The sequence below is a fragment of the Calcarisporiella thermophila genome (genome assembly GCF_041956535.1).
Source record: "Calcarisporiella thermophila strain CBS 279.70 unplaced genomic scaffold VTP21scaffold_16, whole genome shotgun sequence".
NCBI lineage: Eukaryota > Fungi > Calcarisporiellomycota > Calcarisporiellomycetes > Calcarisporiellales > Calcarisporiellaceae > Calcarisporiella > Calcarisporiella thermophila.
In genome coordinates, this window is record NW_027192206.1 from 127,462 (window position 1) to 139,862 (window position 12,401).

General features: G+C 43.1%; 5 protein-coding genes across 5 annotated transcripts; 2 read left to right on the forward strand and 3 right to left on the reverse strand.

Annotated features, from left to right (window-relative positions):
• Positions 1–1,140: 1,140 nt before the first annotated feature.
• On the forward strand, positions 1,141–1,549 carry VTP21DRAFT_2961 (uncharacterized protein; the record flags this gene model as incomplete). The annotated part of the gene is made up of 2 exons (XM_069393211.1): positions 1,141–1,153; positions 1,242–1,549. The coding sequence occupies 2 exons, from the start codon at positions 1,141–1,143 to the stop codon at positions 1,547–1,549; spliced, it is 321 nt and encodes a 106-aa protein (XP_069249571.1).
• An 864-nt stretch (positions 1,550–2,413) lies between these two features.
• VTP21DRAFT_2962 (uncharacterized protein) lies at positions 2,414–5,429 on the reverse strand (the record flags this gene model as incomplete). The annotated part of the gene is made up of 10 exons (XM_069393212.1): positions 2,414–2,679; positions 2,747–2,752; positions 2,854–2,943; positions 3,007–3,035; positions 3,099–3,342; positions 3,400–3,564; positions 3,660–4,016; positions 4,091–4,557; positions 4,618–5,034; positions 5,350–5,429. 10 exons carry the CDS (start codon positions 5,427–5,429, stop codon positions 2,414–2,416), a joined length of 2,121 nt encoding a protein of 706 aa, XP_069249572.1.
• A 1,486-nt stretch (positions 5,430–6,915) lies between these two features.
• On the reverse strand, positions 6,916–8,287 carry VTP21DRAFT_2963 (uncharacterized protein; the record flags this gene model as incomplete). The annotated part of the gene is made up of 2 exons (XM_069393213.1): positions 6,916–7,762; positions 7,839–8,287. 2 exons carry the CDS (start codon positions 8,285–8,287, stop codon positions 6,916–6,918), a joined length of 1,296 nt encoding a protein of 431 aa, XP_069249573.1.
• A 1,202-nt stretch (positions 8,288–9,489) lies between these two features.
• On the forward strand, positions 9,490–10,720 carry VTP21DRAFT_2964 (uncharacterized protein; the record flags this gene model as incomplete). The annotated part of the gene is made up of 3 exons (XM_069393214.1): positions 9,490–9,609; positions 10,388–10,458; positions 10,576–10,720. The coding sequence occupies 3 exons, from the start codon at positions 9,490–9,492 to the stop codon at positions 10,718–10,720; spliced, it is 336 nt and encodes a 111-aa protein (XP_069249574.1).
• Positions 10,721–11,225: 505 nt separating this feature from the next.
• On the reverse strand, positions 11,226–12,236 carry VTP21DRAFT_2965 (uncharacterized protein; the record flags this gene model as incomplete). The annotated part of the gene is made up of 2 exons (XM_069393215.1): positions 11,226–11,390; positions 11,481–12,236. 2 exons carry the CDS (start codon positions 12,234–12,236, stop codon positions 11,226–11,228), a joined length of 921 nt encoding a protein of 306 aa, XP_069249575.1.
• Positions 12,237–12,401: the final 165 nt, after the last annotated feature.

Genomic DNA, 12,401 nt, shown 5'->3' on the forward strand with positions numbered 1-12,401 from the left:
TAGTGTAATAGATCCATAATCGCTTGTAGTTGTATTCCAAAAATCGCGCTCAAAACTTTCCTTCCATTTAATAGTTTTTTCATCATTTACCAAACTACCCTAAAATTTACCTTGATATTTACTTTATTCAGAATTAATATATACCCTATACCTATCATAATATTTGCAATAATATCTACCTAAAATTTCGCAGCTAAAACCTACAATTTAGCTAGAGTTTGCTAATGGCATTTTTTTGCCACACCTGACCCTGCTATTCCTTATTTAAATTGAATAGAGAGTTTTGCAACAGCGTTTGAAGCGGGAGGAAATCTCGAACAGGGAAAGGATTAGCTCGTCAGTATATTGAACCTAATTTCTTAAAGGCTATCAACCGTTGCTCCCAAACCTCTATCATATGCCAAGAATTCCGCCCACATAGCAGTTTCTGGTATATGAATATTACGTACACAAACCGGAGTAATGGTAACAAAGAAATCCACAGAAAACAGTCAAGAGAGCGGGGTAGAAATCCCGGATTAAACCAAACTCTCTTGGGTACAAGAATGGAAATAAAATTTTTCGACTTCTTTGACCCCCTCCTTCCTCCTCTGCATCCCTCTTTCAAACCCTATTCACTAATCCCATTAAACTGTACAATCAAACCGTCTACACAATTTCTCTATATTCAACACCCGTTCATATGATGCAATCCTTGACATGTGCCTTTAGTCCCTGTGGTTTCCTTTCCTCTTCCTTGTGTACCGGAGGCCACTTTGTCACCGCCTTATCCTTCATTGTAAGGATTTTCTGGTTGATTTTAGCTTTCTCGTGCAGGAGCAAGAGTAATTTTGGTGGGTTTTATGCATGAATATTAAAATTTATTTTCTATTGCTACCACTAAAGATTATTACGCTATTTCAATAGGTTTTTAAATATTTTGCTGTCTACACGCTTCCGACTTTAATATGAACCGATTAGAGCCACTGTAATACTCAAGGACTCTATAGGAGAATCATAGCTCGAAAATTTTTTTATTTGCTATTATCCAACAATTACCAAAGAGAAATGCATGTATAGGCCATTTGTCATCTTGCATTGAACTAGCTTAATTAAATCACTAAACAGGAAATCACTCATTAATGCAGATATACTGTAAATATGCTACAATTTGGTGAAAAGTCTTATAGATTGTGTTAAATAGTGTGTTTTCTCCAGATATTTTGATACATCAACTTTAATGTCAATAACGCATTGAATAGGACCCAAAGACGAGCTTGTTGGCGTTGTTAGCGCCCTAAGCGGAGGCAACCATTACTACAGGAACGGCGTTGAATATGACCCCATCCTTGACAAAATTGCTGCCCTCTGCTCTGACCTTGTTAAACGTGTTGGGGCTGACAACATTCTTCGCGATCCCAACAACATTGTTCGTGGGATTAATGCCAAGAACATTGTTCGTGAGATTGGCGGCGACATTAATGAAACCAATTTACGCGTTGTTGGCGTCTGTTATTGCATCGCTGTTGTTGAAAATCTTAAAAAAATTTTGCGACCCCAACAACCCTGACAACCGCGCCAACAACCTTGGTTAGTATCGCTATATTCTACCCTTTTGATACACACTGAAGCACTCAAACAAAAGCGAGCTCAGACATAAGTTTTTTTTTACTCACTATTCAACTTTAATTTGATCATATTTTTTCTTTTCGTGCCATGTCCTTAACATGTGCTTCTTTATACATAGAAAAATAAATATATCAAAAATTATAATATATAATATCCATTGATCTATTGATTTTTAATTTATAAATGTAGTAATAAACAAAAAATTAATTACAGACGGTATCTACTATCCTTGCTTCCTAGCTTCGAGAAGTCTTATGAATCTGTGCTGTGTTTGCAGAGTGTAGTGGGTGGGTGTCCAGTTTCATTCCCCTAGGGTTCTCGCCCTTAGGGAATTAGCCCTTTACAGGTTCGACGAATGCTCTTCAAGCATCCTGCTCAAGGTTCTTTCTCTGGAAGATGTTTCATTGTAGCGATATCCCTATGGGGAAATTATCTATCTCACCGCGGCGATAGAACTGTTCGAATATATCGCCGAGGTCCAGTTAGTTGCTTTTAATATTGTTCAAGTGGCATGCCTCGTAAAAAGGCGTAGGACGATATGGTGGTTCTGGTTAAGTGAGCTGCTGCTAAGATAATGTCCTAGCACGACTAACATAAACTACATACTCGCATTATTTTCGTATTCAGGATGCAAAACTATCAAAAATGGCAATCGAGCTAATTTATTTTGAACAATCTATGATATATATTGCAGTAGTGATATGGTGATTACATTTAAATTAGAGATAAATTGGAGTAATGGTATTATTAAAGGATGCCGTGCCGATGGATAACGATGCAGTATGTCACGCTTTTGACTCTTACATTAGAACATATTTGCCACCTGATTCCACACATGGTTGTAAGCCGTGGCCGACACTTGGTCGAAGTACAGGCGCTCGTCTCCGGATGTGAAGGTATATTCGACCATGTCAGATCCCGAATCCGTGAAGAAAGCGCGACGGATTGTATAAGACAAGTAGGATCGGGTGGGGAGTGGGCGGAAGTTTCTGAAGAGATCAGCGTTTTCTGAGTTCTTGAGAATATCCACCTCTGGGTGATGGAGGACCGAAGTGGGAAAGTCTTTATAGTCTGTGCGGATACAAGAAAATCACGGTTTAGGATAGGTAAGAGTAAAAATGGTGAAATTGTCACTTACCAACCACTATGATTCATTGAGACATGAGGAGCAAATGAGAAAAGATTAGCACGAGCGAACAAGAGATGAAATGAAAATAGCATCGATAATAGGGCTTGTGGTCTCACCTTCGTTTCCGGGGTAAGAGTAGTAGGTCATGGGGGTATCAGGAAAACCACCAAGAGTCACGATTTTCACCTTCTTTTCACGCTGCAACACTATATTCATAAAGCATTGTTAAACAAGGTCTCTATTGACATAATTCCCAGACCACTACTTACAAACTGGAAGATACACGCAAGCAGAGCCACTGCAGATAAGTACAAGTTGTTAGTATTTCTTCCTTATATGGCCTTTTCTAACATATAATTACCAGTCTCCTTGTGAAATGACTCGAATATTTTCGCCGCCCCAGGAGTGCTTAGGGAAGTTTTTGATTATATCCGCATGCCGGGTCCACATAGGTGCACAATCGGTGCGATATCGATCTGTGTAGTTGGCCGTACTGCCCCCATAGGAGTATTCTCGGAAAGGTCGCTCCAACCAGGTGGTGTTGGTCCAGGTGGTGTTGGTCCAGGTGGTGTTGGTCCAGGTGTTTTCGTCCGCAAACAAGACATCTGCATTCAGAGATCAGCTATCATGTACGACACATTGGAAATATGCTTACAACTTACTTGCTCCCCACACCCAGGGTAATCCTTGTCTTCTAAATTCTTGGGCAAGTCGGATAGCCTTAGGAGAAGCCAGGTTCTCAGAAGGATATTGAGATAGTCTGCTAGGATATTGAGTCTCATTGAGCAGATTGGCCAAGATCATCTCCGCCAAGCAACCCTGTCCACCTATGTGTATTGCAAAAATAAATAGAGAGAGGGAGTCGGAGTCAATGATACTGCATAAAGTAAATTGACTCGGTAGAATATGGAACCCAACTTACCTCCGTTGTGAGATACATCGATAATGAGATTTTGAACGGACCTTTCCTTGAATGCAGTTAAGCCTTTCACAATATTCTCAAGGAATCCACGCTCATTCGCTGCGGCATTCTCGTGCCAGACAGAATCGGTGCTATTATGGGGGTACACACTCGAATATATGAATACGCCCGTTTTAGGTCTACCTTGGGGTTGTGGGAGGATCACAAATGCTGTCTTTCCATCAGCCGCAACCACCTCCACACCCATTTTTTCCGAATCCAGAGCGGGCTGCTCCACAAGCTGAACATCGGGAGAGGGACTAGCATAGGCGCTATCTTTAACGTCGAATGTGGGCATGCAAGCTTGTTTCCAGTACTCTAAATTGGTCAAATTGGTAAAGTAGCTATTAGAGGTGATTTGAAACCCATCTCTTTGATGCCATAAACCTTACCATCCGAGTTAGTCCAGTTGCCGGAAATACGCCGAGAAAACCATGGCATGTTAATTTCGAATTCAGAGCCAGGTTCAGAGGGAGTCTCGCACTTCAGAGTATAGCTGACATGAGAGGATTCTGGCAACACGGTTCTCATGGCAAAATCTCCTGAGAACACCCTAAATTGGAATTTATTGCCACCCAAATGTTCGTAATGGGACATGCTAGCGAGCGAGTGGGTAAAGCCGACAGAGGGGTCTTTGAGGCCAGGCACGTTTACCGCAGACCATTTGCGAAGATAGGCAAGGGCCTCCTCCCCATTGATTCGAGCCACCGAGCATCCTGTAAAATTGCGCTTTTCGAGACTAGGATGAGTCTGAGTGCTGGCCAGCATCCCAAGCACTTTGATCTGCTGATGACCACTCGAGTCCACCGGCGCATAAAGGAGCAGCGGCTGGTGGAAAACATAGCGATTACAATAGCACCTACATGATTCAATGTGTAAACACCATCCAATCTACAAGTTAAATGACGGCGGAATTTACCGATTACAGTATCTGAGATGCCCATCGCGCCCTTTGCCAATCACTTTAGACAGGTCAGTGTGGAAATCCAAATCCTTCGTGTACTGCTTGTTGCGCAACGCGTTAATTTCTTCTACTAAATCTACGGGGGTTTGGTTAAATCTCGAATCGGGAGGCGCCTTCACAACATCGCGGTATACATAGAGCGAATCCATGACATCGGCTACTGTATCTAGAGTCTGAGTGGCGATTGTGTTATTGAATGGGAATATTTCGTAGCAGCTTTTAACTGCCTGCCAAGTGTCTGCTACCCAAACTAGAAATTGTACAAAGGAAAGATGAAGTGTCAGGGAACAGAGCAAATTGGGTGCAATGGTATAGAGATGCTGGAGGTATACCGTTGTCGGGCCAATGAGACAACTTGGCACATGGGTCCTCCTGAATAGGAGCCGATAATATCGCGGGGATGAAACATAAAATGCAAGGCACAACCGTCCGCATCCTAAGATGTGTTTAATAGATATAAAATCTCGAGTGAACCTCTGCCCTTATTACATTTCCCTATATATATAGAGGCTGGGATTTTGTTTTGTGCTTGCATTGCCACTTTCATGCTCGATAGAACATCGGCCTTGTGCGATTGCACATCCATTTTGGGGAGGCGCAATTCTATCATCTCCTCTTTTGGGGGGCGGGTTGTCACACCTAATTCTAGAAGATACGGGCCATGTGCTTAAATGGAATATAACTTACGCACAATTCTCATAATATTCCAAATTAAGAAACTTGTTAACTGACGCGGTGTTAACCACTGCTCGATTTGACGCCCTCATTGGCTGCAATCACTCTGCGTATAGAACTATTAAGAGATGGACCAACAGGGAATACAAAATTCCAATTGAGCCCAACTTAGCATAATCAGCATCAGCTTGAATAGGCCTAATCGGGGCATCGAAGGAAAGAAGCATCCAAATTTCGAATTCTTGCCCGGCTCCATTCCGATCCTCAGCTTTCTTTGAAATAATCAGCCGACTCTCCAAGCTGAAATGCACGCCTATACTATCGCCCAATGAATACAACCGTTCTCGAGCTCCTGTTAATAAGCCAAAGCTCTACAACTCTGTCATTGTAGCCCAATTCGCCCGCCCTTTCTTATCTCATCTGCGTGAAAAGGGCGACCTCCAATAAAAACAAATAGCGGCAAAATCAAAATAATCAAGGATCAACCATGACATAATCAAATACTGAGGATATATTGAAGCTAGTGTTAACTATTCTGGGCAATTTTAGTGTTAACATTCTTGGCAAAGGTAAAATATAAGTTATAACGAAAAATTTCGCAAGACCACTGGGGAGAGCGAAGGGAGTATTTACATTAGGAGAGAAATAGTGGGGGGAGGGTTAGACCCCGTATGGATATAAGTTGATGTATGTATATACATAAATCACCATTCCATATAATTCTGCTTACCACACGAAATCCTCTTTCGATTTTATGCAATCCAAAGAAAAAAAATACCCGGCTACCAGCTCTGGTTTATATGGAAATTTAGGAAAATTTCTCCCTTAACGATGGATAATTACAGAGGTTGGTTTTGTTTGCTTAATCCCCGCACAATGCTCTAAATACCCCGCCAGCTCGTCTTCCTCGATGCTTTGTCGCTTGTTCCACACAAACAATGGGGAAAACCCTCAAGGCTAAGTTTCAATCCACTATCAAGTTCTTCAAAGTTGCAAAATATACCAAGCGTCGTGCCCATCACAACCCGCCCTCGAATCTGTCTACGTGGATTGGGCCAACGATGAGGCAGAATAAAGTGGCCTCCGTCATTCGAAGTAGTGAGGTCTACAACGCGATTCCAAGCTACTAGTATGCTACCTGTTTCTTGCATTATTGCTGCATTTATGTCTGCAGTGGGCGCGTATAGATAAACGCGTGCAGTTTTTAATTTCTGCCTTAGCCTCTAGGTTATCCAGCTCTATCGATCTCACAACCAGTTACGAGGTGAACATGTGGTAACTTTAGAGCTTTCATGGGATAGATTCTGCCAAAGTGTGGACTTATCCTTACTCTCTGGAGCTATAGTGTTGTAATATAAAAAATTTGATTTCGAAAATAAACGCGTCATATCTTCTGATGAAGCGGAAGAGATGCTCATTCCACGTTAGGAATCCTTTAAATTGAATCAAATTACTATGCAATTACAGTGTGAATAGTTAAAATAAAAATATAGAAAGAAGGAGAGGGGAGGGGGAGGGGGATAGGATGGGATGGGGAAGGGAAAGTAGTGAGATTGGATCTCCTCTTAAGGAAATGTGTTATAACTCAATGGCTAGCATGCCTCCACGTTTGTCTTTGGAGCAGTCGGCATAGTAGAACCCTTCGCGCTCCAACCACTCTTCCACAGCGGGCAACAGTCTGGCTCGCCCCCCGCTTGAATGGTGCCCAGTGCCTGTCACCACATAGAGAATACCCTTATGCTTTTCCTTCAGGACCAACTCTGTAACCCTCTCCTCCAACACTTCAATGGCCTCTGAGACATGCAGCCCATGCAGGTCCAAAAACACCCGTTCTGAATTCCGCTGCTCGAAGATCATGCGCGAGGCTCTGCGATGGGCCTCCTTCATATCTTGATTCGCACGGTGGCCTTCAAGCGAGAGGGCGCGTGCCTTGGCGCCGTCGCCGCGTTGATATGCCGCGGCAGCCTGCTCAAAATAGCGGTTGCGGAGACGGGCGAATCGCCTAGCTTCGCCCCGGGCGTCCTGGTAGGCGTGGGACACCGCCGTCCCCGTTTCTAACCAGGGGAGCTCCTCTGGTGTGAGAGCGAGCTGCTTCAAAGTACGACGTTTGCTTGAAGGGATACGGCGCGCAAGTCCTTCAGAAGGTTTGCCCGCAGTAGGTGATTTCTTAGCAACGTTGGCAAATGGAACCGAGGGCGGAATGGGGCGGAACAGCTCCTCGAGACGGATGGGGGGGCGTTTAGGCGATTTGGACTTGGTGGGTGAGGCAAGGGATGGGAATTCTTCTTCGAGTATCTTGGTGACATTCTTATTGTCTTTATTTGTATCATTCAGGTATACTGCCGAGAGGCGATCGGCCACACTTGATACGTCGACATCGTGTCTGAACTGGCAGTCGTCCCCCTTCAAGCATGTATCGCGCAGCCTTGAAATTAATGGTAAGAGAGGTTGAGCATGCGAATGTTGGAATCCAGGGTAGAGAAAAGGAGGGAAAAGCTCACCAGAACTTGCACACCTGCGCATCAAAGTCATGTCGAAACATGCAATCCTTCCTATAGCAACCGCCTTCCAGGAAATGCCTGCATACTTGCGGACGTTTCTCGATCCTCTCCACTTCGTCTTTGGGTCGCTCCTCCACCGGCAAATATAAGAGGGCGCTTAGAGTTTTCTCAAGATCGTATCCATTCGTTTCAAATGCCGCCTCGAGATCTTGAAGTGAATGGTCCACAAAAACGGATTGCAACATGTCCAGAGGCGTCATCGTGTCTTCGTAGACGGTATATATGGCTTGGTCATCTTCGAATGGGGCGGTGGTAGAAAACGGGTTGAACGGATCCAGCTCAGGATCTATCCTTGCTGAATGATTTGGGAGAGCGGGGGAGGGCGGATCGGCGAACTTGGGAACGAACGCCTTAGCCATCGGGTTCAGTTTGGCAAGATCCTTTGACATGGCTGCCAATGGTAAGCTGCTCCAACTGTGAGTAAGCTTGGATTAAGGTGTATTAATGTTTATGGCTAGAAAAAAAAACGAAATGAAATAACTACAATATTATTATTAAATAATTGGACTGAATAACTATTCATGACAATACGTTATAAAAATCCCCCACTAAGTAGATCCTGAACCAAGCCATACTATTAAACTACGGATTTAATTTTGAAATAAAGCTCGAAATTTCAGTGTTCACGAGTTTATATCCAAAATTTCCTCTATATTCTTATATTTGTTTGAGAATTGTATGTAGTATGCGGCTCTATTGCGTGATCAAACCTGGAAACAGCTTTTCTGACCTTTTTAGCATCAATATTGATGAATCCGATAACATCTTCGAGCTTAGGGAGAAGAGAACTATTGAAAAGAACCTATTAAGAAACTATGATTCACCTGAAATAATCCTGTGGAAGATCGATGTACCTTGTGAATATTTTCGGAGATCCTATGAAAACAAGGAAAATATAAGCAAACAAAAACTCTCGCTTCTAGCTGAAATCTGCCAATATTTCCCAGGACCAAGAAAGAAACATATACATGTGTTAGCTGAATTACCCAAAGGTATACCAATATATATATATATTTTTATTATTTCTATAGGCCTGGTTAGCTTCTTTTCGACTTATCCTTAGTGCTTAAGCCATTGGTTTTTGAATCCCTCTATATTGTACTAATTAGTTGACATGCTAAATCCACCCAGACTTGAAATACAGGAGGCTTTTCCTAACGGTACTCGTTAATAGTTAATTAATCATCAGGGTTTTATTCTATTGAATTTTTCATACTTTCCTTTATTAGGCTTACCATATATGCCACCAAATCCTTTTCTTCTTCACTAGCGGGCGAAATAGGTATATCAACTCGAACTTTCATTGCATAACATCTTGCCTTTCGAGTTATTAGATCAATATGCGCACTTTTGCAAAGGCGAAATCGACAAAACAACTATGCCGCTTTATTGTTTTCTCGATGGAGCCGGCACAGGAAAATCTCGAAATGCCACCGAATTTCACAAGACGCTACCAACATGTTTACCAGCAGAGGCATTGGAGCTGAAAAATAGGCCTGAAAATGCTTGGGTATTTCACATCAGTTTGGAAAATGGCACCAGCTACAACGATGGGATAGAAAGAAATGCATATCGTGTCATCGGTTCATGAATGTTGCTTCAACTTCTCCCCGAGGAGCATTTGGCGGATATAACTTCGACTTATGCGCCACCTAGTCCTGAAGAAGTTATCCAACTGAATGCTCGGCATGAGAACCGAGAATGGAAGAACGTGACGACAGAATATTTAAATGTTCAATTACAAACAAGAATCTGTACATGGCAAACAAGCTTAGCAAAACAAATACCATAGCATTGTGCCAAATATACATTGATAGTTTAAACGAAACCTTTTCTTGATAATACCTCTCTCAACAAGACATTTCGTTTTTCTTTGCCCAAAATACGAGTCTTTCTATCATTGTTCCTACTATAAGTAAGTGCCCTATGTAAAGTAAGAAAAAGCCGAAATCCCAACTAGTATAGTCGTCTACATCCGCATCCTCAAGTTGAATCAAATGCAACACGATAAGAATTTCTAAAGCCTCTCTTTCCGAGAGTGATGCCATGACCATGGATTAATACATGTCAAATCGTTTTGAAAATTTACTGCGAACAAAAAGCAATACGGAAATACGCCAATACAAGAGTAAATGACTCTCGAGATGGGAAAAATTAACGATACATGATTGGTTGAGGTTTTGTAATCGCCAAGAGCACTTTAAATAAGCGTAAATTAGTTCATTATGCTGCTCGAATTTAGAAAATATCTCCCTTGCCTCGTAGTTTTGTAGTCAAACTACGGTTTGGACCTTTTTATTGAGAGTTTCAGTTCAACTTCGAATGCCATCATCGGTTAAAAGAATACTCTATGCATCAACGCGCAAAAAATAACTCAATGATCTTATAGTATGTAAAGATTGTATATACAACAAATCAATAATGCAACGAAAAAAGATTTTCTGCTCTCCTCTTTGTTTCACACGGTGGTGCCTCCTATTATCCCTTAGTGCCTCCAGAAAACCGCTGGCATCAACATCCATCGGATACAGTCGGTGATCAATAACGATTTTGGGTTCTAGTACGGAGGCTGGTAAAGGCAAAGTCCTTTGACCAATCTCAATGAGATAAGTAGAGAATTTTCTAGTAACGGCAGCTTATGATACTACCGAGAGCAATACCATACACAATCCTATAGTTACTCCAGTCACCACGAGCAACGCCTACGCCGCATCCAGACCGAGGTAAACAACGCCATCAAGCCCGTAGGCACCAGTGCCTCGGCGGTATTCACAAGTTCTATTGCGGGAAACCTCTCCCCTCTGAGGGCAGTCTACAAGTAGAGTCGCAAGAAAACCAAGCTGAGCGCGGCTCCAGCTACAATGTTCATACTCTGTCCAACAAATGTTGGCAATGTTTGGAGAGCACGCCCAATATGATCCTCCTCTCACACAAAAATATGCTAAGGAAAACTCGAGGAGAATCTGCCGTCCATCGTCGGCCAAACCTGCCAGCCGATGAGTGCAACATCACCCGACACCAGCAAGTAAAGGATCCCGGAGCCTTCATTATTAAATATAAACATGGATACCACGAGGAAGGCGAACCGGAGAAGGCCCCTTTATTGTTTAAGTGGATCCTATCTGAAAACAGGACAGGTTCATTTTCCATCCCCTTAGCCTTTCATACATTAACTTTATTTTAATTTAACATTTTGTGTCTATTATGCATGTGTTATATGTTTTCCCAGGTGTTTCCATAAAACGACGGCAATGATGATAGAGGTTTATTTTAAAATCTCTGATATTCGACACTGAAAAACGCGAAATGGGCCGCCTTTGTCTTCTATTAGAAAAACTGAAAAATGTCTATATCCAAGCCCACTGCGTTCAGATGGTCCATCGCATTCAACTTGTAGAGTGGCACGCCTCGACTGCAAAATTTGTCCTCTGCCTCGTTGCAAGTGTAGGTACCGTTCTTGTCTCCACTTGTCCAAACTTCATGGCCTCTAGCCTACCAATCAAAGCATATCGATTAGTCTAACCATCTTCTTGGACCACTAAAGAAGCAAGCCAAAGCAGCCCCATTCTTCCTGGGATTTACCCTAAAGCCTAACGCGTGAGGCATAAGATGCACCTCGAAATCATAGCGGTAGACGTACCGCTTGGTGGTAAGGTTCATCTGCTCCAGGTACTGAACAAATTTTTGGTTCCCAATACGCATCTCTCCAAATGTAACAAGCACGATCTGGTCGGAGGGGATGTTGGTTTTGGTCACCAGCTCGGCCGCCATCAGGATGGCAAATGCAGCGCCCAGACTATGGCCAATGACTTCCACCTTATAGTCCGGGTGCGCTTCAAAGACGGTCTGGATATACTCCAAGGTATTCGCTTGCAACCGCATAAAGGCTTCGTACACCTTTTTGAGGACGCGGGCCCCGGACACAAAGTCCGGGTTATACGCGACGGTATGATAGCCATGCTTTATTTTCTTGGCAATGGGCGAGACCGCACCTCGATAGGATAGCACAAAAGCGCACCGCGCATCGTCTCTTGCAATATACATGTAAGTATCGTCGTGTGGGGCTCGGGCGGTGGCCAGGACGGTGACCTGTGGGAATTCGTCACTGTAGACGGCGCATTGAAGCTCACCTGGCTTGAAGGGACATTGGGCCATCGCTGCAAGTTTGGCGTATTGTTTCAACCCGTAGAGCTGCATGTCGTTGAGCCTATAGTGATCGGGATATCTAGGAATGGAACATAGGCTGTCGTAGAGAGGGTTGCGGCATTCCGTCCCTCCGTAGACGCGGATGAATAAGTAGGAGAGAAAGCATAGACCTATCCATCCCCATTGAACCATTGGTTGGTGGGGAAAGAGCTGCAAACCGCCAAAACGGATTCCCAATTTTTAAAGACTTTGGGCAAAATTAGAAGGTCCTAGTAGAGCATAGATAGTAATAAATAGAGTGTAATGGGTCGGAACTTTTTTTAATTAATTTCCAAGTTGGGCATCGATTTGAACAAC